General features: G+C 55.6%; 8 protein-coding genes across 8 annotated transcripts; 5 read left to right on the top strand and 3 right to left on the bottom strand.

Moving 5' to 3' along the window:
- Window positions 1–810: 810 nt before the first annotated feature.
- On the top strand, window positions 811–3,149 carry cat1 (catalase 1; the record flags this gene model as incomplete). Its single annotated transcript, XM_071065545.1, has 3 exons — window positions 811–1,041; window positions 1,104–1,532; window positions 1,599–3,149. The coding sequence occupies 3 exons, from the start codon at window positions 811–813 to the stop codon at window positions 3,147–3,149; spliced, it is 2,211 nt and encodes a 736-aa protein (XP_070921646.1).
- A 1,543-nt stretch (window positions 3,150–4,692) lies between these two features.
- Window positions 4,693–6,219, top strand: MFIFM68171_10125 (uncharacterized protein; the record flags this gene model as incomplete). The annotated part of the gene is made up of 5 exons (XM_071065544.1): window positions 4,693–4,864; window positions 4,926–5,009; window positions 5,070–5,159; window positions 5,217–5,510; window positions 5,612–6,219. 5 exons carry the CDS (start codon window positions 4,693–4,695, stop codon window positions 6,217–6,219), a joined length of 1,248 nt encoding a protein of 415 aa, XP_070921645.1.
- A 313-nt stretch (window positions 6,220–6,532) lies between these two features.
- On the bottom strand, window positions 6,533–8,123 carry APE3 (Aminopeptidase Y; the record flags this gene model as incomplete). The annotated part of the gene is made up of 2 exons (XM_071065543.1): window positions 6,533–6,673; window positions 6,726–8,123. The coding sequence occupies 2 exons, from the start codon at window positions 8,121–8,123 to the stop codon at window positions 6,533–6,535; spliced, it is 1,539 nt and encodes a 512-aa protein (XP_070921644.1).
- Window positions 8,124–8,692: 569 nt separating this feature from the next.
- Window positions 8,693–10,012, bottom strand: SET5_3 (SET domain-containing protein 5; the record flags this gene model as incomplete). The annotated part of the gene is made up of 1 exon (XM_071065542.1): window positions 8,693–10,012. One exon carries the CDS (start codon window positions 10,010–10,012, stop codon window positions 8,693–8,695), a length of 1,320 nt encoding a protein of 439 aa, XP_070921643.1.
- A 2,530-nt stretch (window positions 10,013–12,542) lies between these two features.
- Window positions 12,543–13,476, top strand: MFIFM68171_10122 (uncharacterized protein; the record flags this gene model as incomplete). The annotated part of the gene is made up of 2 exons (XM_071065541.1): window positions 12,543–12,846; window positions 12,920–13,476. The coding sequence occupies 2 exons, from the start codon at window positions 12,543–12,545 to the stop codon at window positions 13,474–13,476; spliced, it is 861 nt and encodes a 286-aa protein (XP_070921642.1).
- Window positions 13,477–14,090: 614 nt separating this feature from the next.
- Window positions 14,091–19,004, top strand: MFIFM68171_10121 (uncharacterized protein; the record flags this gene model as incomplete). Its single annotated transcript, XM_071065540.1, has 10 exons — window positions 14,091–14,198; window positions 14,261–14,460; window positions 14,564–14,692; window positions 14,745–14,868; window positions 15,123–16,974; window positions 17,043–17,500; window positions 17,563–17,592; window positions 17,667–17,836; window positions 17,900–18,281; window positions 18,357–19,004. The coding sequence occupies 10 exons, from the start codon at window positions 14,091–14,093 to the stop codon at window positions 19,002–19,004; spliced, it is 4,101 nt and encodes a 1,366-aa protein (XP_070921641.1).
- Window positions 19,005–19,781: 777 nt separating this feature from the next.
- On the bottom strand, window positions 19,782–21,271 carry MFIFM68171_10120 (uncharacterized protein; the record flags this gene model as incomplete). The annotated part of the gene is made up of 4 exons (XM_071065539.1): window positions 19,782–19,862; window positions 19,931–20,213; window positions 20,326–20,518; window positions 20,608–21,271. 4 exons carry the CDS (start codon window positions 21,269–21,271, stop codon window positions 19,782–19,784), a joined length of 1,221 nt encoding a protein of 406 aa, XP_070921640.1.
- Window positions 21,272–24,805: 3,534 nt separating this feature from the next.
- On the top strand, window positions 24,806–25,804 carry MFIFM68171_10119 (D-alanyl-d-alanine carboxypeptidase; the record flags this gene model as incomplete). Its single annotated transcript, XM_071065538.1, has 4 exons — window positions 24,806–24,893; window positions 25,030–25,448; window positions 25,540–25,715; window positions 25,777–25,804. The coding sequence occupies 4 exons, from the start codon at window positions 24,806–24,808 to the stop codon at window positions 25,802–25,804; spliced, it is 711 nt and encodes a 236-aa protein (XP_070921639.1).
- Between the last annotated feature and the right edge of the window lie 560 nt (window positions 25,805–26,364).

Genomic DNA, 26,364 nt, shown 5'->3' with positions numbered 1-26,364 from the left:
TGATGTCTCTGTTGGTGACATTGAGTGATTGTGGAAAGCGGAGCGGTAGGGATTTAATACGATCATGCTTTCTAATGTAATACAATACCTGGGTTACACAACTCGAGAGTTGTGATTTAGTTGTAGGGGGAGGCCAAATGCAACCCCATCGTTGTTGGTAGAGCTGGCGTGTTAGACAAGGAGGCCGGGAGTAACGGAAGAAGTTTGCGAATACCATGCAGGCCTGAGAGCACGGCACCTTATCGTACGTCACAATCCTTGGTCGAGTTTTACCCCCTTAAATATTCCAAGATACCATACAGGAGCTTCTCGTTAGATATAGCCCGGCGCGTCACGACTCTTCTGCTCTGATCGGCTTAGGAATTCGGGTTTGTGGTGTGAGCAGAAACCGTTTGGGCCAAGACGGCTGCAAGGCCAAGGGCGTTTTGCCAAGGCGGGCGCTCGCAAACGGTGTAACCAGCCCATGCAGCGCCTTGTTTGCATGACATCAGAATGCCATCTGCTTCCCTCCTTGTCTCCACTGTATTTTCCTTGCCCGTCGAATCGCTGCAGAGTTCGATGAGCGACGCTGAGATGTTGACGATCGCATCGAGAAATGCCGTCCACCCGACTCCATCAGCAACTGCAACAACGCTCCCTCCACCCGACGCTTGCCGGGCCATTGACGTCACCGTCGCGATGGCGCTCAAAGTCGCAACCTTGGACGCCACGCAACCGCCATTGGCTCGTCCCCTCATTATATGATGGCTCGTCTTCATCCAAACTGGCTACCCTCCAGCTGCGCGTAGCTTCCCATCGCCTCCTTGGTCAATGGCAACTCTTCTTCCCGACACCATGCAAAAAGTCCAGCACGCTGTCCTTGGGCCCCGCGAGGGGGACAAGCTTGCCGACCTGAAAAACGAAACAAAGGAGATGACGCAAAAGATGCGCTTGACGACCGACTACGGTGTTAAGCAGACCACAGCCGACGACTGGCTCAAGGCTATCGACCAGGACAAGGCAGGACCATTGTTGCTGGAGGACCCGTTTGCTCGTGAGAGAGTGCGTGCTCGACCCCGTTTCACTCATCCCAACATATCCGCTGGTTCCTAACTGCCCATCAGATTACCAGATTTGACCACGAGAGGATCCCGGAGCGAGTCGTTCATGCCCGTGGCAGCGGCGCTTTCGGAAAGTTCAGGGTGTTTGAGAGCGCCGAGGATGTCACCTTTGCCCCTGTCTTGACTGATACCTCGCGTGAGACTCCTGTCTTTGTTCGCTTTTCGACCGTGCTCGGTAGCCGCGGGAGCGCCGATACGGTGCGCGACGTGCGCGGCTTCGCTGTCAAGTTCTATACTAAGGAGGGCAATTGGGATATCGTGGGCAACAACATTCCTGTCTTCTTCATTCAGGATGCCATCAAGTTCCCCGACGTCATCCACGCTGGCAAGCCCGAGCCTCACAATGAGGTACCCCAGGCCCAGACGGCCCACAACAACTTCTGGGACTTCCAGCACAACCACACCGAGTCCACGCACATGTTCATGTGGGCGGTAAGTGCCAATCACCGAGTCATGGTTCTCCGCGGCCTTTGGATCGGATTGCTAACGGGCTTGCAGATGAGCGACCGGGCCATCCCGCGCTCGTACCGTATGATGCAAGGCTTCGGCGTCAACACTTTCACCCTGATCAACGCAAAGGGCGAGCGCCACTTTGTGAAGTTTATCTGGACCCCGGAGCTCGGTGTTCATTCGCTGGTATGGGACGAGGCGCTCAAGCTTGCCGGGCAGGACCCGGATTTCCACCGCAAGGACCTCTGGGAGGCCATCGAGAACGGCGCGTACCCCAAGTGGAAGTTTGGGATCCAAGTCATCCCAGAAGCCGACGAGCACAAGTTCGACTTTGATATCCTCGACGCTACCAAGATATGGCCCGAGGATCTGGTTCCGACGCGCTACATCGGCGAGCTGGAGCTCAACCGCAACCCCGACGAGTTCTTTCCCCAGACCGAGCAGATTGCTTTTTGCACCAGCCACGTTGTCCCGGGGATCGGCTTTTCTGACGACCCCCTGCTCCAGGGCCGCAACTTCAGCTACTTTGACACGCAGATATCTCGCCTGGGCGTCAACTTCCAGGAGCTCCCCATCAACAGGCCCGTCTGCCCCGTGATGAACTTCAACCGCGACGGTGCCATGCGCCACACAATCACGCGCGGAACGGTCAACTACTGGCCCAACCGCTTCGAATCCTGTCCGCCGGCGACGCATGAAGAGGGAGGCTACGTTGAGTACGCCCAGAAGGTGGTCGGCATGAAGGCGCGCATGCGAAGCGAGAAGTTCAAGGATCACTTCAGCCAGGCGCAGATGTTCTGGAACAGCATGTCGACCATCGAAAAGAACCACATCATCAACGCCTTCATGTTTGAGCTCGACCATTGCGAGGACCCCGTCGTATACAGCCGCATGGTCCAGCGCCTCGCCGACATTGATCTCGGCCTGGCGCAGATGGTCGGCGAGATGGTAGGCGGGGACGTGCCCAAGGAAGGCCGGCCCAACCACGGCCGGAAGGCGTCTGCTCTAAGCCAGACCGAGTTCCCCGGCGCATCGCCCACCATCGCGGGGCGGCGCGTCGCGATTCTCGTCGCCGACGGCTACGACCCCGTGGCTTACGGGGCCGCCTACGCCGCCATCACGGCCGGGCTGGCGATCCCGCTCGTCATCGGCGCCAAGCGCAGCACGGTCACAGCCGCGGGAGGCGCGTCGTCGGTGCAGCCGCATCACCACCTGGAAGGGTTCCGCTCGACCATGGTGGACGCCATCTTCATCCCCGGAGGCGAGGAGTCGGTCAAGACACTAGCCAAGAACGGGCGGGCGTTGCACTGGATCAGAGAGGCGTTTGGCCATCTCAAGGCGATCGGTGCCACGGGCGAGGCGGTTGATCTGGTGAACAAGACGGTTGCGCTGCCAGCTGTAACTGTTTCCGAGTCGGGGGATGTGCACGACAGCTATGGCGTCGTGACACTGCGGGACGTAAGGCCGGGGAGTCTGAGCGAGGCTGTCACGATTGCCAAGGGCGCCAAGGGGTTCTTGGAGAGTTTCTTCTGGGAGATTTCACAGCACCGGAATTGGGAAAGGGAGTTGGCTGGGTTGCACAGCCAGGTTGCCTTCTAGTGTACAATACTTACCATGGTAGTAATTATGAGCACGATGTTTGTTCTGTTGTCACTAGGTGTAACGGTGGACCCAGTGCGTTGTCAAGTCTCATTTGTAGTATTCCCGACTTTTCCATGGTTCAGGCGAGCAAGAATTGTAGGTAGCCTCTCCAAAAGTCTCCAAAAGTTGCGCTGTATGTACAATGCATACCGTAGCCCCATCATGTGGCGGGAGAGGTGGGGTGAGGAGTTGCATCCCGTGATTGATGCGAACCTCTTGACTGTGAGCACCTGCTGCCTTGTTGGTGTCTACCTTAATATCCTGTTGCCTGAAGACGTCTGCAGAGATGCTCCACCGAGAGCTTCTTGGTGCACTGCTTTTTGGTGGCGAACTCCCATCCTGAGGTAGCCGGGAACCGTCGATATCGGGGTTCAAAGAGGGAATCGGGCATACATTTGCGCCTCAATTCTCGTTGCTTACATCGTGACCATGACCGATTTCCTCCGTCTGTGGCTGCACAAAATTTCCACCCTGGTCGCCGTGCCGCACCCATGCATCCCAACCGGGTGAGGGAGCCGGCCCAAACCGGCGGCCGCACTTGAAGCTCAGGCGACCGATGCTGAGAATAGGCACTTGGTCACTGGGCTGGAGTTACACACACCCTCAGCCTGATCGGGTGACGCGCGTACTGCCATACAGTACCTCACGGGTGATCAGGGTACACTGGACCTGCGACAGGAGGCGATCTCCAAAACCACATTAATTTTCCGAGAGCCCAGCCTTGTGCAGGGCAGATTTGTGCCTGTCGAAGCGTTGGCGGCCGACCAGGTCTTTTTTGCGCCTACGGCACGACTGGGCAGTTGGCAAGATCGCATTACCTGACATCTCTTTTGCTGTGGGTTTCTGCCATCCACAGAGAGGATTTCGATGTCGAACGGCTCCGACCGTTCGGAGACGAGGGCGCTCCGACGCGGCTGCATGTCCTTGTCACGCAAACGTTTGGGGGTCGTGGTTGCGTGGGTGCCGTGCAGGGAAATGCTGCGTGCTTTACAGTACAGGACTGCAGGTACCGTACATACGTACAGTACATGCTAAAGTCCTGCCCTGTGGGTATCCAGTGATGAAATGGATCGCTGAGCCAGAGTCCTGGTGCTCCGCCACACCTAGACCATGCACCCCTACCCCAGGCCAAGACTGCTGCGGCTGCACCTAGGGTTGGCCCCTTGTGCGTCCTGCAAGGCACTGCAGCACCACAGGACATGATCTTGCAGCGGCCCGCATGGCTCCCTCCCGTGATCTTATTTAACTGGCCGCGAATGGCACTTTTGCATGTCTCGATCATCACAACTTGGCACCAATAACCGTGCAACACCAATCAGTACCTGCAGAGCTTAGCGCCGTTTCTCTCGACATCATCTTCCCCATCGCCAGTAAACCGTTCGATAGCCGCCTGCCTGGCCACTCCAAACGCGATCCAAAGTTCCCATCCTCGAAGCAAACCTCAACGTACCTTACCATATCCACCCGTGCCTACCGTCAGGTCCCGCGCCTGGTCGAAGCCATGGCGAGGTCGGACATCACCTACACCTACTATTACACGGGCCCTTCGGATTCTTCAGACGCGGCGGCCCGTGAGTCGGAAAGGTGCGGTGTCGAAGGCTGCGGCAAGAAGCAGTGCTACTACGAAGACGGGAAGGAGAAAACTCGCATCTATTCCAAATACTGCTACCACCGTACGCTCGCTCTCATTTCCTCGTTTGTTACAAGACCGCCATGGCTAACCCGTCCGTTCAGATACCTGCGAGCGAACTTTCCCGGTCGAGGAGGGCTACCACTGCGCGCACCCGAAGAAAAAGGAGTACCGATACTGCCGCGACCGTATGTCTTGATCTTTCCGCTTTGTATGGTGCCCACCTAAACTAACAGCAATGAATCCAGACCAGAAATGCGTTGAACCCGGCTGCCGTGAACTCGGCGAGTACCACGGCCGAAACGGCGACCCGTATGTGCCGTACGTCTGTGACCAACGTAAGTCCACTCCACCGGCACCATGTTCTCGCCGCTCACCGCTCACCCAATCCACAGACCGCTGCACCGTGCCCCACTGCTACTCGCGAGCTGAAGACCGCCAGCAAAAGCGCTGCACTGCGCACACTACCAAGTGCACCGTCAGCGGTTGCGACCGGCCCTGCCATCTGCACCGCGACGGCCGCCTGGACCTCGCCTGCGCCGTGCACTACGGCAACTTCAAGTGCGCCTGGGCCGGCTGCACCCGCCGCAAACCGGGCTACGACATCAAGTACTGCCTGGCGCACAAATGCGCCATCCCGACCTGCGGCAACGGAAGGGACCCGAGCGGCGCCTCGGTCTGCGCGACCCGTAAGCCATCCCACCAACCTAATCACCGCCCCAATAGTTACCTACCTTTTTCACGCCACCGATCCAAATGGAATTACTAACCGCAACCCAAAAAAATACAGACCGCTGCACCTTCCCCACCTGCCTCAACGCAGTCGCCGAGCCGTCGGACCCGTCCTCGCTGGCCTGCCTCGAAGAGCACACGTGCAAGACGGCGCGCTGCCTGTTCCCGCGCATCAGCAACGGCAGCGGCACCGCCGCCGCGGGCCTCTTCTGCCGCGCCCACACGTGCGGCATGCCGGGGTGCGCGCGCGAAGCCCGCCTGCCCGGGAGCCGGTACTGCGCCGAGCGGCACGCGTGCACGGTGGCGGGCTGCGCCGAGGCCCGGCTCGAGCCGCTCTCTTCTTCTTCTTCGGCGTCCGGGCCTGGGCGTGCGACGCTCTCCCCCACCGACTACGGAATGCCCGCCCTCGGCGGCAAGTGTGCTAAGCACGCTTCGGTGGGAGGCGGCGGCGGCCGGGAACGCCGCGAGCGGGCCGCGTCGCTCGATGTGAGGGTCGATCTGGACGGGCTGAGGGAGCGGCTGGATCGTGATCGCAAGAGGTTGTCGGACGACGTGGGCAGGATGGTGAGGCTGGAACGGGAGAGGGAGGAGAGGGAGCGCAGGGAGCGGGATCGCGCCGAGGGCTACGGTGGGTATCCCGGCTGGGAGAGGTGGTATGAGCGATGAAAGGGGAGTGTAACAAGTTTGTTTCGTTTCGTTTCGTTTCGTTTGGTTGGTTTAGGTTTCTTTGAGGGCTGGGTTGGGATTGGTACTGGGACATGGGCACGGTTGTTTAAAGGAGATACCCGGGGGTTGTCTTTTCGAGTTCGAGTCGCGTTGCGATTGAGCGCTTCACTTTTACATGCCAAGGGCGCTTGGCGATACGGCGCATGGAGTTCAATTGCAAGATTTGCTTTCTATCTCAAATTGTCCCGAACCTTTACTCCTGAACCCTGCTGTCTAATGCTGTGCGTAAATGCTAGAGCATGCTACCTGTATGCTAGATAAACAGTCTGTGGCCGCGGTATTTGGCGCGTCGCTGGTATGTGGTCGAGCGCGCTGCTCGGTTGACGTTGTCCACCGTTCTCTCGGGGAACCCGTCAAACGACCTGGCAAAGGTGGCCACCGAGTGCGCCACCAGCTGTTGCGTTGTCAACATCGCGGCGGTGCATCACGGGATCTGATTCTCTTACCTTGGTATTCACTTCCCACGCCGTCAAGTTCAGGTTGTTCAGGTCGTCGCAGAGCTCGTGGTAGCACACATCGTAGGGCACCCCGTCCTCGCCGCCAAACATGCCGGCCTCCTCGAGAGTCTTCACACCCTCGGCTCCCGTTGCAATACCGCCGGCGGGGATGCCGCCGCGAATGAAGCCGTCGTAGTCGCTCCTCCCGTCAAAGGCGATGAAGGTGTAGTTTAAGCCCTGCCGAGTGTACCAATCCACGTAGAAGTCCCGCAGCTCCTGAGATCCGACAGGGTGGACTCCATTCCGGGCATCGTAGACCTGGTACGCAAAGTTCGGGCTGGCCAGCATGTCGTAGTCCATAAACAGGCGGATCTTCTTGTTCTCGTCAGCCGAGAGCGCCTCGACGTAGTGGTAGGATCCGAGCAGCCCTTCCTCCTCGGCGGACCACCAAGCGAAGCGCACGCAGTTGTTGACCGAGAAATTCGCCAGGTTGACCGCCACCTCCAGCAGCGCGAGACTGCCCGACCCGTCGTCGTTGATGCCCGGTCCCGCCTCGACCGAGTCGCTGTGGCCGCCGAGCATGACGCAGTTTTCGGAATCGCCCTGCGTTGTCTGTGCGACGATGTTGTCGGTGGTGATCCTCTCGACCACGGCATCCATGTACGCGGTGGCGGTGACTGTCTCGCCGGCCTGGACCCTCACAATGAAGGGGTGAGCAACCTTGTCCGGCAGGCTGAAAGTTGCAACGTGGTCCGGCGAGGGCTCGCCGAGGGTGCCCGAAACGGCACCGTCCTCATAGTGGACCACGATAGCCGCGACGGCGCCCGCCTTGCCGGCGAGTTCCGACTTGGTGCCGAAGGGGCAGGTGCCACGCCTGATCACGGCAATGTTGCCGGACAGGTTGCTCGGGTAATCGCTCGCCTGGCAGCCCTCGTTGGCAACGAGCACAAGGTTGCCGTCGACCGGCTCCTTGTTCTTGGTCGGCGGCGTCAGGCTCATGGGCACCGCGTGGACTGGCACGGTCTGGTCAAGAACCAAGCGCGACTCAAAGACAGACCCGGTGACGGCGGCAAAGGGCTGCTTCGAGAGCGTGTAGTAACCGCCAAGCTCCGACAGAGTCTCGTAGATGTAGGTCAGGGTGCCGAGATGGCCTTTGCTGCCGATGACACGTGTCGGGTGGTTGTACTCGTCCTCGGACAGTTTGGCGATCCGGTACAGCTGCTTTGCGCGTGAGAATAGGTTCTTGCTGCTGATGGTGCCCTGAAGTGTCTCCGAGTCGACCAGTGGCTTCCCGACTTGAACCTCGGAGGTGAGCGGGATCTGCTCCTGACCCGGTATATGCAGCGCAGCCACACCGCTCAGTGCCAGGACGGCGAGCCCATTCCGGGCCAGTCCCTTCAGCGCCATCAGCTCAAATTCCCCAAAGGCCTCAGTTCTGTGCGGTCCGGTCTGGGAGGGAACGCGGCTGAAAGCGTGTGAGAAGAGGAGAGAGCGGTCACGGTGGGTTCTAGACGATTACGGCTTTGCAGGTTGCGGGGCGCAGGCGAACCCGCGTCGAGGCGCACGCCCAGCATTGTGGGGGCGCCCAGTCGTAGCCCCTGTCGCCATCTCCACAGTCTGGACTCCCGCCACCCACGGTTCCTTGCACAAATGCCCAGCGACGCACGATGCCCACCATCAGCGCGCCAAGCGTCGACTTCAAATCATAACAGTGCGTGGCGGCAACGGAAAAACGGCTGCATTAAGTAACCAGTGAAACGTGGAACTTGGCAAAGAGCATCGGACAATGTTGTACTAGCTCCATTTGTATGGGTTCTCTACTACTAGTAGTATAATTAACAAGAGGAAATAAATGTCCAGTCATGTTCGAAATGCGATGCTCAACACACATCGTGTCCCAGCTGTATCAGGTAATCGAGCCCCCCCCCCCCCCAACACACCTCATACATCCCACCTAGGTAAGTACCTACCTCCTACTACTTGGGCACCTGACCCCGTCTCTTGAGCGTATACTGGTACGAGTAATGGCCTTTGATGTCCGACGCCATGACCCGCATGGCAACCACGTCATTCGACCGCACGCCGCCCTCCACAATCCCCGCCTGCACTGCCATGTCGGCATACTTCTTCGCCTTCTTGTCGTCGCCCAGGTAGTTGTAGTTCAGCGCGGCCAGCTCATAGAACTCGGCCAGCTTGGCATGGAGCCTATCCTCCTGCACGAGCTTCAGCAGCTTGTCAATCATCTCAAAGTTGACCTTGGTGCTGTCGTGATTCCGGAGCTCCCCCCTCATGGCCAGGATGTCCTTGAGCCGCTTATCCGCCTTGGCCACCTCCTCGTCGCCCCCCTGCGGCGAGCACGCGCTGCAGGTGCAGCCCTTGCCGCCATAACCGCGGTGGCGCTTCACCCACTCGGACCGCTCCTTTCTGGACAGCAAGGGATCGACGTAGGAGATGGTCAGCTCCTCGCCGGCCTGGACGCGGCGGGCGACGGTGGCGTGGATAGAAAACGACTCGTCGATATAGGTGGCCACGTTGGGGCGGCAGTCGTGCTGCAGGAGGGAGATCTCGGGGTAGTTGACGTAGTGCTGCGAGTTTTCCTCCTGGCGGTAGCTGAACCCGAGGTTGATTTCAAAGGGGTGGGAGATGAGGATCTCCTCGATGGACCTGGGGTTGAGCCCGGCGGGGTCTCCCGGGCGGGCGCGCTGCTTGTTGAATTTCTCGCGGGTGGCGTCCGGGAGGAAGCCGACGGCTGTCTCGAGGAGGCGAGTCCGCTCCTTCTTCTTGACGACGTCGTCGAAGAATTCTTTGTGGACGACTAGGACGGGTGACCACGACATGAGCTGCTTCCCGCGGCGGATAGCCTTGGTAGCGGTGATGCCGATGCCCTTGTCGAGCACTTCGGTCTCCTGAAACGGAGCGGGGTCCTCAAAGTACTTGTTCTCGGCCCGGTTGAGGTGGTCTTCGAGGCGCTCAAATTTCTGGAACTCCTCCAGCCTCGTTACAAGCGCGATGCCCCGGCCGTTGGCCAGCCGGCGGTTGGTGTAGATGCAGTAGGGGTCCCAGCAGATCTTGGACTCCCACCACCCTTCTACGGGCGGCGCTTTGGGATCGGATGCTGTCGCGTTATCGGCGTAGATGGTTGTCTTTTCAATCGGCTCGTAGGCTAGACCGTCGCCCGAACCTGCCGGCGGAGGGTCCGCTTTGCCCTCTTTTTTCGCGTCCGCATTAGCGGCGGCCAGCGGCGCGAGCAGCCCCAGGAGGAGCATGCTGGCGAGGGAGAGCCGGCTCCGTGCCATGTTGAACTGACTCGAATACGTCCGAGGTCCACAGAGCAGGCCGATCACAGGTCCGAGATGGCGAGGTTATACAATGGAGAGGAGCAATGCGAGTAAGTTGCTCGAGCCGCCTAGGATGAATGCCGAGATCACAGTCCGACATCTGTCAGTTGACGTCGACATGTCCCGCAGTTATGGTTGCGCATGGCTCGGATGAGGCAACGTGGCCTAGACGGGGCCATATAGCACGGTATGCTAATCGCGCGTTTCTTCCATGGGCATCTAGAAAACGGCGTGCAAATGATTGGCATTCTCAACTGCCTAAATATCGCTACCGGCACTATGCACACTTTACCCGAGGCGTAGTAGCACTTGTGTCTTGATTCAGTTGCAGGTTGCTGCCATGTGGGTCAAGTTGGGCGGCTAAACTCGCTCTCTCACGAGTCAGAATGCATCGAGATCATCGGCCGTGCAGGCATCTCATCGTATAGCAAGTGCGAGAATCTAATACCGAAGGTCTGTAGCAGGGCCATTTGGCTTGGCCATATATACACGGCTGCTTTTTAAGTACCTAGGTAGGTACCTAACGTTATGGCACTGTACAGCCGTCAGGAAGTGAGCTAGACTGTAGGTAGATAAGGTAGGTATTTCCCTAGGCGCCATAAGGCAGTATTTCCAAGTGCCTTGGTAACATTAATCCCGTTCCCTCAAGCGCGGTTGTAATCTTCTCACAGACCTTGCTAAGGTACCCACTCTCATCTAGTCTCCCGTTAGCGCTCAACCGAGATCCAAATTCCAAAGCGTAATCTCATACAATTGAGTACAACGCAAACCACCAAGAGCTGTTCAATAGCCATCTGCGAAAGTAAGCGTCTTGTTAGTAATAACTGATACGCTGGGTCCACCGGGGCAGAATTCGACAGCCAAGGTAACATCCTCCTACTAAACTCAGGAATGGCACAGCCGAATGACCTGCTGTGGCTGACACTATGACGTTCGGCTGCTCTAGCACGAGGGTCGTGGGCATGGCGGAACGCTGGGGCGTGGCATAACAAGTCTGTTATGACTGTGACTGGTAATTACCGCACTATTTAGATGAGGGAAATTCCACTTCTGGGCTTTTTGGTTTTCTACGGGGCTGGAAACGACGGCGTCAGGGAATCTTGGGTGCTCTAGTGACGGATTATTAGTGAGAAGCTTCCGTAACTGGTATTGCTTGCAAGTGTTTATACAAAATGAACAAAAGGAAAATGAATAAGCTTTGCTTTGCTTGTAGACTCTACCACAGCCATCTCTACACAGCTATATCATCGGCTTGCTACAGCAGTTACTTGATAAATCAATTCAAGAGTGGTACCGGTACACAAGCTACGATTAGAGAAGGCCACACTTAAGAAACCCCTTCATGTGGGAAACATTGCCACTTCCAAGTAGAGTGACCCTGAGCATCCACGCCATTCAGCCTATCCATTGATCTAGGGTCCAGCCTGGGGAGGCGCCTCAGGGGTATCCAAGGATTTGATCTCCTCAAGGACTTCCCGTAGCAGCGATTGGAGTTTGGTCCCATAATCGCTCATATCCAATGGGTCGGCGGGACCGCGCTTACTGGTCGCTCTCATGAGCGGCCTCTGAAACTCGTTGCGTGTTCTATTGTGGAACCCTTTTGCTACGTTGACTTTTGCAACTAATGTATCAAACCGGCGGCGCGTTAGCCACATGGTCCCGTATGGGTAACGCCAAAAAGCCAAGGGGATAGACGTGCTTGGATAATCCTTCGCTAACGGGAGCTTCGTGCAAGCTTCTGAAATCTCATTCGCTTTCTCCACAATCATGGCGCAAAGAGCGCGCTGCTGCTTTTTGGCAGTGCTTTCCGGGGCCCAAGTAATTGTTGTTTGTTTTTGGGGGTTGATATTGTCGATTACATCGGCAATTGCGCCAAGAGTGTTGACCAGTTCTGCGACGTAACCTTGTGGGGGAATCTGGGCATCACTCGATGTTTGGGGCACGGATGGAAGGTGATTGATGGATTTGCTCGGCTTTGTCCTTAGTATACTGAGCATTGTATAGAGGTTGCGCAAGTTAAAAAGCTCAGAGCAGGCGTAGTTTCTGCGAGTACATCTATCGGGACGGTGTTATGCAGTCAAAACTAGGGCAAGATGGCGAAGATATGAATTCTCTGGGACAGCTGGAGAGAGGAGGGGATGAGGATGGGCATGCTCAGCTTTATTAGGTAGCCCAACTCCAGGGAGGGTTCAGCTCGGGCGGGGCCGGTCGCTGCCTTTTTCAAGGTATCATGCATGGTTGTACAGAAGGTAAGCGAGCAAATTACAGTATCAGATATCAGAAGGCCGTGGCCAGTCATCGGGATCGGGGACCCCCGGACGGCATGCATTGATAGGTACCTTGATTCTCGGCGCAACACTCTTTCCTCAGGCAACCTTACTGTACCTGGAATACCAAACCTCAACCTCTCGCTACCATCTCTCCACACAACCCATCTAATAGTTAACGAACGACATATCTTTCCGACCAAGCGGAACTCAAACGAAACATGGCAGACAACGATGCATTACCCAAAGCAACCGCCATAGCCGAGAACGGTATTGAAGAAGTCCAGTTTTCGCCGGATTATTGGAAGCGTCTGGTTACGAACGCGTACGAGTACGACCGCCGAGCCGACCCAAAAGTGTTGAAGGAATTTGACCACCCGGCTTTGGGGGAATTTAATCGGTTACAGAGATTGAATCTTACCCACCTGCTCAACAAGATTGTCAGCATCAAGGCGGCTATAAGGCACAACAAGACGACCTCGTTGGAGCAGATGGAGCTGCTACAGGTAGTGCTGCACCAGTACGGTGAGTAATTATCGGTGGCAGCGGCGGCACTGGTCCCTAGGCCGCAGCGCTAATGTGACGTATATTGTTACAGTGGAAGCGATTAGGGACTACAAGTACCTCTCTGAGCTGCGCAAGGTCCCCGACAGTATCGGACTAAAGCAGCGAATGGACTTGGAGGGTGCTTTTGAGGAACTCTCGGCGCCCTACCCGAACCTGCCGGAGAGAAATGCACCTTACAACACCCAGTACTTGACTCCCGACACCAAGGCGCAGAGCCCTGACGCCGTCCGCGAGTTCCTCCGCAAGTTCTTGCCCAATGCGTTGTCGTGGAGCAAGGAGGAGAAGCAGGTGCGGCAGTATGAGTACGATAACCACCAGCCGCCGGATATCTACTCCCCCTTCTTGAACGCCCTAGCCCGTTTCCTCATCGGCTTGGCTGCGGGGGCTTCATTGGTTGTGCCTATGGTCATCATGGTCTTCCAACCGTCGGTAAACAAAAGCCTCATCACTGTGTCGGTGGCCGTATTGCTGTTTGCGTTTGCATTGGGCTTCGTCTTCAATGCCACTAACGAGATCATCGTGACCGCGACGGCTACTTACGCTGCCGTGCTGGTTGTGTTTGTCGGGACAAGCTCGGGGTCGGCATAGTCTAGCACTTATGCCCCTAGATGGCGGGATGATATAATTAATATCTACCTAATTACCCCCCTAAGCCTATCTCATTATAATTAACAGTCCATCGGATTCAATTGTCCTTACATGATGAACTGAAGCGATCTGTTACCCCTCACGTCAAAGCCTTTTTCGCCCCGTGGCAAGGCTCTACGAAAATGCCCGGGGATTGCATGCGGGGTGCCTTGCTGGTCTCTTTTGTTCCGGCCAAAACTTGACAGGCCTTCAATCCGATTGGGTGGGCTCCTCGAGGAGCTGGGAAGATATGATAAGGTGCCTGAGAGTCCCCCGGTAATGGGGCCAACCACCGGCTACGGCGGTTCCCTCTACAGCGGGCTGAGCCAATCTCACCGCGCCCAATCACACTCCAGGTTGCAGCATAATGCATGCGCTGTTTGTGGAGGGTGCCAGTCATCAATCCAACCCCGCTTGATGTTCCGTCTCCTGCCCTGTGCTGGATTCCCGCCGGAGCACACCCATAATCTTCCAGGCGCTTGTAGCCCAATTTCTTCCAGACCGCCTGCAGCGCTGACTATACCCAGTGAAAGATCATTCTTATTCTTGTTCTTTGTGGCTAATTAGAGCCAATAATGGATACCAGAAAGTATCAGCCCCTACCAGAACCACTGCTTGGGAAGGGGGGCTATGGAAAGGTCTTCAAGGTCAGGCAGAGGGCGGAAAAGAAATCCGATGAGAAGGTACGCTTGCCATCAGTTGCTCACATGGGCTTTAGTCCTATACTGACGTGGTGGATATATAGATTTTAGCATGCAAGGTCATACCCTCCGGGAGCGATTCCGCCAGCGAGACGATAAAGAATGAGTACGAAAGGGTCAGCAAGCTAGATCATCCGAACATTGTGCGCGTCGTCGAATTCTTGTCCAGGTCCAAGTTTTCCTTGATCTTCATGGAGTTTTGTGAGGAAGGGGATTTGAAGACGTTCATTAACGGACGGAGGAGGTACGTATCGTATCCTTCTTTCATTATTTCACCAGAAACGATTCAGATAATGCTAAATGGAAATCTGAATTTGGTGGGCTATGCTGATGCTTCGGACGGCCAGGTTGCAAGAACCCCTCCTGCCGGAATATCTCGTCCTGGACATCGCAATACAGCTAGCAGATGCCTTAGACTACTGTCATAACCAAGTTCCAGGAATTCTACACAAGGATGTCAAACCGGAGAATGGCACGTAGCAGATTCTTAGTGTGCATCTCAGGAAGCTAGATGTGCCATACTAATAGAAACATAGTCCTGCTATTAGCGGGATACCACGTCAAGCTCTGCGACTTTGGCTTGATAGCGGTGACGGAGAGTGGTGGAATAGTAAAAGGCTCCCGGACATCAACACTTCGCTACATGGCGCCGGTGAGTGCTCGAATTCAGTTGCTTTTGTTTTATTTTTGTTTTATTTTATTTTTACATTAATTTGATGGTTGTTGCTGGCAGGAAATTGACGATGACAACTCTACATGGAGCACAAAATGTGACGTATTCTCTCTTGGATGTGAGTCTCTCCTATCGATAATTAACTACCTCTAGTAATTATTGGCGACTCACGCAACGGCAACCAAGGTACCTTATTTGAGCTGGCCACATATGAGCAAGCATCTCCAGGTCAGATGAAGAGCGAGGAGGACTTGCCCATTGGCCTGCCCGACGATTATTTCTCTTCGGAGCTCAACAACCTGGTCATGGAATGCATGGCGATTAATGACAAAGATCGGCCGGACACGGCAAACGTTCTTGCACGAACCAGGAACCTTCGAATTCAAGCTGTGGCGACGAATGAAGAGACTGATCAAGAGCGGAACGGGATAATGACGCAGAGCAACGCCGCGGTGCCAGTACAAATCGGTGACGACGCTAATCCAGAAACGAATGGAGTCATGGAGCATACAGATGGTGATACGGTCGTCGATCAGATGCAGAACGCACTGCACTGGGCGGCTGCGACGGGCGACGCAAAGTCGATTGAGATGACAAAGCTGCTTTTGAGTATTCTTGAGGACGTTAATATCAGCTCTTTCGTTAACGAGCCTGACGGGGAGGGACGTACGCCACTGTGGTGGGCCATCGAGAACGGCCGGACAGAGATGGCCGAGCTCCTGCTGGATAATAAGGCCAGATTCGATACCGATGGACTCGGCGGCGTCGCTGCGCTGATAAAGGCCGTCAGTAATGGCTATAACGGCACGGTTGAGCGGCTTCTAACCTTACCGGATCCTATCAATGTCAACGGCGTTGACGACCATGGCAAAAGCGCGCTGCATATGGCTGCCGTTCGCGGAAATGTCAAGATCGCCAGGCTATTACTTGACAGAGGGGCAGATATCAACGCGCAGGATGCTAACGGCCGGACCGCGCTGCATGAAGCTGGTGGTCCTGATTTTCACAACTGGGAGGAGATGATGGAGTTGCTACTGGGCTACGGCGCTCGTATTGACGCTGGGGATGATGAGGGTAAAACTGTGCTGCACATCATGTCGCTGAGGAAAGCTTCAGATGCCTTGGAGTTCCTGCTGAAAAAAGGTGCCGATCTCAACGCGGTCGACGACGAAGGCCGAACGCCGCTGCATGTTGCTGCGGTCACAGGATATGCACCAGCGGTTTCAATACTACTATGGGCTAAGGCCAACCCGGACGCCCAGGACAACACCTACCGCACCCCACTACACCTCGCTATTGACGAGGCTTTCCCGGACGCCACGCTCAGAGTGGTTGAGCTGCTGCTCAAGAGCGCCGCCGATGTCAATATAAAAGATGCGAATGGACTAACCGTCTTGCAAAAGGCCGCCGATAGGGGTCTGGAACCCGTGGTGGCGCGACTTCTGAGAGTCGAGCACTTGTCCATCAAGAAGGAGGACCAAAAGAAGCCGACGACCCTGCACATTGCTGCGAGCCGTGGGCTGCGTGACATAGTACCGCTGCTGGTCGAAGCTGGGGCGTCTATCACATCGACGAACGAAAAGGGGCAGACTCCGCTCCACGAGGCACTGAAGCGCGCATCGCGCTTGACCAAGGCCAACCGACGCTACAACAACTGGATCAGCGTGCTCATAGGCGATTCAGACTCCGGCGTGCTCGGCATCCAAGACGAAGATGGGAACACTCCGCTGCACATGGCCGTGCTCCACAAGGCAAAGCCCGATCTGGTCCAGCTGCTCGTTGACAGGTTTCAAGAAGCAACTTGTATACGCAACAAGAAGGGGCTGGTACCGTACCAGTGTCTAGAGCCTCCCAGCGACGCGCAACCACGAGGCGACATAAGGGCGAAGGAAGGCCCTCGTCTGCTCCAAAAGGCCGGTATCGAACGAGACTCGATTTCAATCAACCGGAAGGATACGGGAGGTGCCCGCAGCTCAGTCAAAGAGGACGACGCGGAGATCATTCGTGACATGCTACGGTATCACTATGTCCGAAATATGCCCCCCGGCGGCGGGCAGCGAGGCTCGTTTTACACAGAAAGTCAAGGTAGATTTTTGTCCACCATATCCGCGATAACACGTTCTTCAGTTGCTGACCCTTCGTGCACTTCGCAGAGCGCCGCATCAGCTTTGACCTAACTGGTATGACGAAACCGATTACCCTTGAACTACTAAAGCCGCTGGAAAGACAGATGACATTTGAGCCGATCCTAAAGTATGTGCATCTGCCCTCGGAGGCGCTGCAAGTTGATAAGGAATCAGCCACCCATGGCTCCGAGAAGCCGCCAGCTATGATTGTCTTCAACTGGTTGAGGGAGAAAAAGGGCGTCCGACGGATATTAGAAGTTAGCGTGGTTGATATGGGGGAGACACCCTACAGGGACGAAACCATCGAAGGCACCCTAGGTAGTGACCTCAACATTGAGGTCTGGGACTGGCAAAAAATAGATATCAGCAGCGACACGATTGTCAAGGTGGCTCCAAATGCGCAGGTGGTACGCCTGTATTGCAGCGGAAACACCTCGATTCTTCATGCGTGGTCGGGCAAACATGGGCTTGCGAGGCTAAGAAATGTGAGGGCTTGAGCACACCTTCGACCCGCTAGTTAGACTTGTCGCAACTAATAGGTTTTCAGCTCAAGAAGCTCGAATTGAGCGTGGATCCGGTAAGAGTGATTCCGGCAACTCAATTCAATACCAACACGTCCCTTAGGTTCGCTAACTAAGGTACCTAACAAAGGATGCAGGGGGCGCCGGCCGAGCCATGGACACGCGCCGAAGTCTTGACAGCTACAAGAAAGACTTTACAACGCGTCTACTGCGAAGGCTCCCCAATGTTGAAGTGACATATAAGCCGTTTCCCAGTCGCATGCCCAGGGATGTCCGGGCACACCCTACCGATCTGAAATCGTAAGCCGTTGAATGCTTGACCGTCGTATGGGCTATACTAACCATGAGCCACTCATTGCCTAGACATGGATGGCTGCGAGCTATGGAAAATTTTCAACGGCTGGCTGAAGGATGGACCCAGGCGCTGACCAAAATGTTCGCCAACGATCCGCACCCGTCCTGGCTGGCGCATCCCCTCAAGATGGCTCATGTTAAGATTGCCGTGATCGGCGATGGAGCCGACCTAACAGACGCTGAACTGACAAGAGACGGACATGGAAGCATCGTGGATGGCAAGTCGTTTGTCGGCCCGTACCACAATGCCAACCGGATCGAAGAATATTTTGTCTGCGCGAGTGGCTACGGAACGCTCACGACAAGACTCATACGTCGCATCTGCCCACCCGCAGACCTCTACATTGCCAAGCTCCCACGTAAGCCCGGGTCTCTGGGACCAGTAGCAGAGGTAATGAACTACTTCTCTCCACGGAGTGCTATTTTACAACCCGTCCTCTTGCTGACATGGTGTCGCCTTTATCAGGCTGTCGAGTGGGCCATCAAGAAAAGGGTCGATATCATTTGCATGTCCTGGATCATGCAATATGCAGATACCAATGGCGAATTTGAGGCGGCGATAAAAAGAGCCAATGCCGATGGCATCGCCATTCTTTGCCTAGCCGACGAACCCGGAACCACGGATCAGTCCGCTGACGACATGGGCATTGATTACTATGACAGCAATTATTATGATTCCGTCGAGCCCGACGGCAATGCGCGCATGTACCCCGCTTGTCTGGGAGAGCCAATCCGCATAGGGGCCGTCAGACCAGGCAAAGGACTGGAATCCTTTCGAAATCATCCAAAATTGGATTACACTTTTCCGGGCGACAAGATGCTGTCGGAAGTGCTGGGTGGAACGGGATTTCCGGGTACTTTGATGGCCGTAGCCATGGCCGTTGGGCTAGCCGGGTTGACAATATTCGGTCACCGTGCTCTTCGCTCTCTGGCAGATTTCTCGGCAAGTCAACCCACAGTGAATTGGGACCTTGCTATCAGGCGAGCTTTCGACGTTTACGCCAAGGACTGGAGGCGTCTTTTATCCCCGGACGCTTTGAGTTTACGCGGTAAGGCTCCGGAGCTCCTGGGCCTTCTCTACTCCCTGTTTGACGCAGACATATCTCACAAGTGAGCGTCTAGGAGCTCCTTATGATATAATAGATTAGTAGTGACCATGGGTCAATTGAAGTATCTGCAAGTCCCTAAGTGCCCTTGTAATAAGAATATGGCCGCCTTTAAGACTTGTACGCATATGCTATGATTTCGCAAACGTTTTCCTTGAAGGTAACTACGTAACCACTAACGAAACCCAGAAGAGACTTCAGGAACCTAATTGATATATATCTTGCACCATGGTAGGTCATGTTATATCGTGAACAGAAAGGCTGATTAAATAGAACGGAAACACGCATCTACACCCATATAGTAATTACCCATCAAAACGGTCCGGGCAACTCGACGGAGCAAGTCTGAGCATCCTGTAGTAGCGTGAAATGGAGCGTCATAGCGCCACGTACACGCCGGGTATTTCGTTGGAAGGAACTTTTTCTATTGAAATGGTACAGAAACCCATATCTACACCCACTTACTCATCCAAACAGCGTGAGGACTAAGACAGCCAACGGCTAGGCGGACAAGGCGGGCAATTGCAACAGTGAATGCTTATAGTCTAGACAAGGTTAAGACGATACATACGGATAAAGTCCCCTTTAAAATTGGAGGGACAGGATCTTGCATGCAACGAAATCTCTCAATAGAGCGAGCAACAAGTAATTATAGGAACCGCGATAGGAACGTGTCCAATGGCATTGGTGGATGAGATTAATGGATTACGAAAATTGGCTGAGACCGCTATCTCTGGGGGCTGCCCAAGGACTTGGTACTGGTGCTGTAAAGGTGTAACGATCGCTTAAAATGCCACCAGCGACATAAACTCTTCGACATCCTCCAAGAACAACTCCGGTTCTTCCAAAGCCGCATAATGTCCACCCTAACACGCAAAGAATCACACCGATTAGCGCATTGGACATCACTACGGAGCGGGCAGACGAGACTTACAATGTCGTGAGACCGGTAAAGCACCAAGTTCGGGAACAGGAATTCGGCCCAGGACCGCGGCAAGGCGGCGATCTCGATGGCGAACGACGAGAACCCGAAGGGCTTGGTGAGAGATAGGGGGAGGGTGGGGAAGGTGCCGCCGACCTCGCCCATCAGCTCCCGGTACGCCCACATGGCGCGGCCGTACGAGTCTGTGAACCAGTAGAAGGACACAAAGGACAGGATGGTGTCGAGCGGGAGGGGCTTGCGGTTGTCGCTCCACTCGATGAACTTCTCGCCCATCCTGTCAAACAGCGGAAGAGGGTCAGCTCTACGCACGGTATCGAACCCGGAGGACGGGAAACACGCTCGGGTTAGGGCCCCGAAAAAAAAAAAAAAAAAAAAAAAAAACTTACCAAGCCAGCATGGCCAGCGGGTTCGTCATGAGAACCAGCGAGATGGTCGACGGCCGCGTGCCGTGCTCGTTTCCGTACGACGTGCCGAACCGGACCCACTCGGCCGCGTGGTCCACCTGAGCCTGCTCCTCCGGGGTGATTGGGATGTCGGCGACGGCGGCGCTCTGCTCTTCTGTCATGAAATACATGTTGACTTGGGGCCGTCCCCGTCCCGCGTCAGTATATCGTCTTCGGGCACCCGACCGTGGAAAGTAGTGGGAGGAGTAGTAGTAAGGTACTTACGGTGGAAGGCAATGCATTCTTCGAAGAGACCGCACATGGTTTGGGCCAGGAACGCGCCGATATCACCACCTTGGGCGACGTACTTGTCGAACCCCAAGTTGACCATCAGCTCGTTCATCGCTTCGGCCGCAACTTCAATCTTTAGCTCCGTCTCGAGTTCGTCGGCGCGAGTAGAGAGTCCATAGTCCGGAATCGACGGCACCACGACGTGGTACGGCAGCGTCTCGGGCGTGTACTTGGCGATGAGCAGATCGAGCATGGGCACGAACTCGGTCCAGGCGCCGGGCCACCCGTGCATGAGGATGATGGGCTTGGCGTCCGTCTTCTGGGAGAAGAGGCCGGCAAAGTGCAGGTCGAAGAGCTGTCCGTCCGAGGTGGTGACGTTGATGCGATAGTTGGGGTAGCTGTTGTACTTGTCCTGGTGATCGCCCCAGTGAAAGTCGTGCACCCACGCGTCCTGAGCGTTGCACAGCCATTCGCGGGTGATACCAAAGATGCCCTCGGCGGGGTTCGCATGCGTGTTGTAGTACGACGGCACGCCAATCTCTGCCTTGCGGACCAGGTTGGACATGTGGTGCTGCTCGCTCTTGGGGACATGCATGTCGAAGGGGACCGGGTTGCCCGGGATACCCGTAGGGAGGATGCCAAAGCTTGCGAGAGCCATTTTCGTGTGTCCAAAATTGTAGGCAGCGACGGGAGGGACTGGCACTTGGATTGGGGGAGAGGAGATGGGAATCTCAGCATGTCTTTATACTCGCTCCCGCTTCCCGGGGAAGCTACTCCATCCCTCTTGCCCTGCTTCGCTCTCCCCGTCCAAGCCGGAAGTGTTTACTAAGGTGCCAGGTTACCGGGTTCAATGCGGGGCTGCCATGCGGCCGGGAAGCCTCCCGGCCCCGAAGCAGAACAGCGCGCGCTGCATTGTTCCCGAAAGGGAACCAAGCGGTTGAATCCCCGCCTCACGATCTGCAAGGGATGGGTCATTCGTGATGAAAGGCAAACACGCGACGGCGCTAATGCCTGGTCGCGGCTTGTGACGGTCAATGGGATTGGTTTAGCACTCGATGGCACTTATGACGACCTGTGAGTCTCGGTCCTCATCTAAGGCTCATCCCCTTTGGGTGGTTATACCTGAATCATCACCAGAGCTATTTCGTTCCCATCCGCGTATATTTCAAGGCTCGGAGGTGATCGCATGATGTCGTAGCGGATTGCGTCGGGAACCGTTCGTGCTAGTGGGCGGTGAATTAGTGTATGCATGGGCACCCTGCCACCTACGAATCAGAATCTGCCGGAGGAGAGCCCGCGTATACCGGGCGACGTTGTTGGTCCATTTCGTGAGACAAGGAATTGGGGCTCTTGTGGTCCACATACGGATACCAGTAAGTTCTTAGTAAAGCACATGATCCATCGGCCGTGATACGGCTGGTTAATCACATCGTATTTTTTTTCGTCTGATTTCTATCGAATTCATTTTCCCTTTCCCCATTCGTCTCGCCGGGTTCAACAGCTTTGTTCCCCGGCTTCTTGGCTTGGGGCCTCCTTCAATGCATACGGCAAAGCCGTTTCTCCGGGATCAGATGCACCATCTGGGCCTACCTTATACCTTACCTTAGCTTGATTTCCCGTTCGGAGCTCTCGGTGAAGACGAAAAGCCGTCGCCACCCGGTCAAACAGGCAAGACAGGACGAGGCGAGTCTAAGTGTGGGAGAGCAGAGAACATGAACTAAGCGCCCGCGCCGCTGGAATCAATGGGGCACTGCTTCAGGTAGGGTGTAGAGGCACGTAAGATGCTGCGCTCACTCTTGCTTTCTAGCTACCTTCTGTTACCTCTCCTAGTGTAGCTTTGGGGGGGCAATGGCATTGCATCATCAATAGCCTCTTTGCTGGGACACAGACAAAGTCATGAACCACGAACATTGCCGGGACCACGCTGTCGATCTGCTGTTGTGATAATGATTCAGCTTCCATTTCGTTCTTTTTTAGACCAGTCATGTACGGGGTACTCGTCTAGACTATGGCAAGCGGGAGAGAGTACCTTACCTACCTGACCTCACTCTTCCCTCCTGTTGTTTTCCTAGTTGCCAGTCGGCAACCGTCGGTCGTGTGCTTGTGACGGGTTGATTGGCCATGGCATCATCAGGCTGCACTGACCGAGAACAAACACCACATGGATCGGTTTGATCCCGGCGTGACATTGGCCTTAGCGGCCGAGCCTAGTACATTCTTGTCTATGGGCGAAGCTCGGCACGGGATGATCTGTGGAGTTTGGGCCAAGAACTGGCGGGGTAAGGTGTGAAATGGCGTTTCTTGTAGTTTAGCGTATCCGGAACAGGAAACTGGGCGGCCCGAACTTCTTGCATCGTCGATGGCGCTCTCGCCACGAGGTTGAATTATGGTGTCGTCCAGCCCCGCCCCGTGTCGGCATTGGCTAAAAAGGCACTTATCGTAGTCCTAAGGCAGACGCAAGGGCCTTCTTGTGGTGTGTGTACGTATACGGCTTCACCATCAAACCTGTTTCTTGACCTTGCCATGTTGCGGTTGTTCAAACCCCAGGCACGCCAGCGCGCGCAACAATCGCAACTAATCGACACCTTAACCAAAGCTACGCAAGCCTGCCAGATGACGTCTATCGCTGGGAAATAAGTTCTTCTTTTTCTTCTCTTCCGTTCTTTTTTTTTAATTTTTTTTTTAATTTATTTATATCCTTCTGCCCCTGTCATCAATGTTGCCTACCACACATACGAACAATAATTCACACGTGCAGGCGGAGCACACACATATGCCAGTCAGTTTACCTGAGGTACCTTAGTTATCTGCCAAAGCTTGAGAGTCGGAGAGGATGGCTGGGCTACGTTTCGAATTCAAATTTCCCAACGCATCAAGCTGCGGCTCGACTTTGGGAGCCGTCTTATACGCCACTGGAACCTCGCGGGTCATCGTCGCTCCGTAGTTGGGAAATGACCACAGCGTCGTGGCACAGCGCTTCGCGCCTACCACGTGCCGCGGAGCTGAAAGACACCCCGCCGCATCAAAATCACTAGATGAGGGATACAGCCGCAGCCGTGCTACTTTGTGCAGGGCTAGGCCATGTTGCGCCTCACCTCTCGCCCTGGTTTAATTAGTTCGGATTACATGCGGTCTGTGACCCCATAAAACTACTCGTACGGTACCTGAGCCCCAACTATGCAGGATACGATGCAGCTTTCGTTCCGTATGGGATTTTCCACGAACCCTCGCCCCGCGCGGTGTCTGATGCATTATCTACCGCTGTGACGCCAATGCTAGCATCCGCACATAGAAATCAACTTTGCCTATCTGAATGCCTCGTTCTAACTATGTTGACTCCTTGGACCTGTGGCGACATGGTGGCTTTCCAGCCAAGCCTTACAATACTAGTAGCCAAGTGACTTGCTTACAGTTACCTGACCGTAACCTGCTACCGAGCAGGGTTGCACCAAGGGCGGGTCGTTATGCTTAATGGCATGCACCTCGCCGCCCCCGTCTCATCAGACGAGGGGTAACAAAGCCGAGCTTGGCATCTGTAAGATGACCATCAATCGCCGAACATAGCAAGCGCCACAAGCGTCACTGCGTCACCAAGACAGCTTCACCAGGGCAGTGGACATGTCAATGGGAAGGAAGTCGGCCACCACCGGACCGGGTAATACGGACGTTGACCGAACAGGCGCTACACGACATACTTACTATGTATATACGCTGGAGTGTGGCAGTCTTCTCGGTGCGTATTGGCCAGAAACGAAAATGTAATCTCCTTTGCTCCCAATGTAGACTGACTAGCCGCGGGCAAAGCCACGATCTCGTACCTGACCCTTACAAGAGAGCATCCCTGACTTCCGGCAGCCATGGCGGGGCTATACGTGGGGTGCGGTGACTTCGCGCGGTAGCCAAGACGGCGTTTCACCGAGGCTATGTCGGAGAACGTGGAGAGGGCGTCTCCTTGCCACAAGAATCACAACGCTGCGGCCCCTTTGGCTGGGAACCTGAACCCCAGGGCTTACACAACTGGTTGCTCTAATCAAGGAGCCGAGCGATCAGAATGCACGTGCCCTGATCATGGGGGATAGAGCTGCCAACTGAGGGTATAAAAGCGGTGGATCCCTCTCCTGGTTCAGACTCGCATCCTGTTAGTGACCCACTGCCGACTCCAGCATAACCAACCTAGTGCACAGTCGCCACCATGCTCTTCAAGACTTTCGCTCTCTTCGCGGCCACGGCCGTCATGGCCGCTACCAACGAGCCTTGCGTCGGATCCGGTGGCCGAGCCGGTAGGTCCCCTCATCCTCCTCCACCCGCCCGCTAATACAACACAATTACCCCCATTAATTACCTCTTTCCCACCCGTCCCAACCTACACAAATGCCACGACGGCGAGACGACTCACTAATACGTATAACACCGTAGGCGTGTGCCTCACCACCAGCGCGTGCTCGTCCGCGGGGGGGATCACGGTAAACGGGGCGTGCCCGGCGGACGCGGCCAACGTCAAGTGCTGCACCAAGGCGTCGTGCGCGCACGGGAGCGCGGGCAACTGCCGGTGGGCGTCGGACTGCGCGGGCAGCACCAAGGCGGGGCTGTGCCCGGGCCCGGGGCAGATGAAGTGCTGCTCGTCCGGGGCGAAGGGGTTCGGGGGCTACGCGGCGCCCCGTATCCCCGGCGTGGGCGCGTGCAAGGCGGTGGCCGTCAACGGCGCCAAGAAGGTCGTCGCCGCCTTTCCCGGCCGCGTCCGCCAGGTCTTCTGCACCCGCGACTGCGCCTGCCCCGGCACCTCGGACCACTGCTGCGGCAAGGCCATCGATTTCATGTGCTCGGATGGCGGTGGTGTGAGTAAACCCCCGCCCCCACCCCCCTCTGGCATCTTTCAAAAAAAAAAAAGGGGGGGTTGATCGACACAAAACTGACCACCCTACTTAGGTCCCCACCATGTCCGGCCGGGAAATCGCCGAGTGGGTCATGAACAACCGCGGCACGCTCAAGCTCAAGTACGTCATCTGGGGCCAGCGCATCTGGAACCCCTCGGTCGACGGCGTTAAGCCCTGGACCAAATGGCGCGCCATGGAGGACAGGAACGACATCACCCAGAACCACTGGTAAGAACAAGTGCCTCCCGCGCCCCATCTCCTAGCAACTGATTCTGACCTCCGGGTGTAGGGATCACGTCCACGTCAGCTTCAAATAAGGCGGTTTCTTAAAACGTGTGATATCAATCCGGTTGTCAGAGGTAGAGGGGACAGGGATGGGGATAGCATTGCTGTTATCTTATAACCGCAACCCCACGTTCTAATTAATGGATAGAGGGCGGGGATCTACTGGATCTAGCGTTAGCAACGAATTAGTATACCCCAGGTAGATATCGCCAATGTTTCTCAGTTACTTTCCCCATGATGCCAACCTTTTCGAGGGACAAAATACATCTGGTGCCAACTCCCCTGGATGCAAACACAGGGGGCCGTTGTATATGAGGGCACCCGTCGAGCAAAGAAGGCGTGCCAGGATCTTAGCTGAAAGAATTTGTTGATCTTGGCGGGATATGCCGTAGTATTCGGTAGGATGTCATTATGGTGCAGTGGGACGCCCATGTGGCAATGCAACAACAGGCCAGCCGTTGGCCCAGTACCAAAACCTCCAATCACTAGACGGATGTACAGTAACCACTATCAAAAACAGGTAGCGCCACCAGAATCGCCAGCCCGGACGGAGCCCTCCCTTTCCGAGATGACATCACATTCCGCTTCCGCC

The sequence above is a fragment of the Madurella fahalii genome (genome assembly GCF_045866475.1).
Source record: "Madurella fahalii IFM 68171 DNA, scaffold_6, whole genome shotgun sequence".
Taxonomy (NCBI): Eukaryota; Fungi; Ascomycota; class Sordariomycetes; order Sordariales; genus Madurella; species Madurella fahalii.
This window is presented reverse-complemented; position numbering and strand designations above follow the sequence as displayed.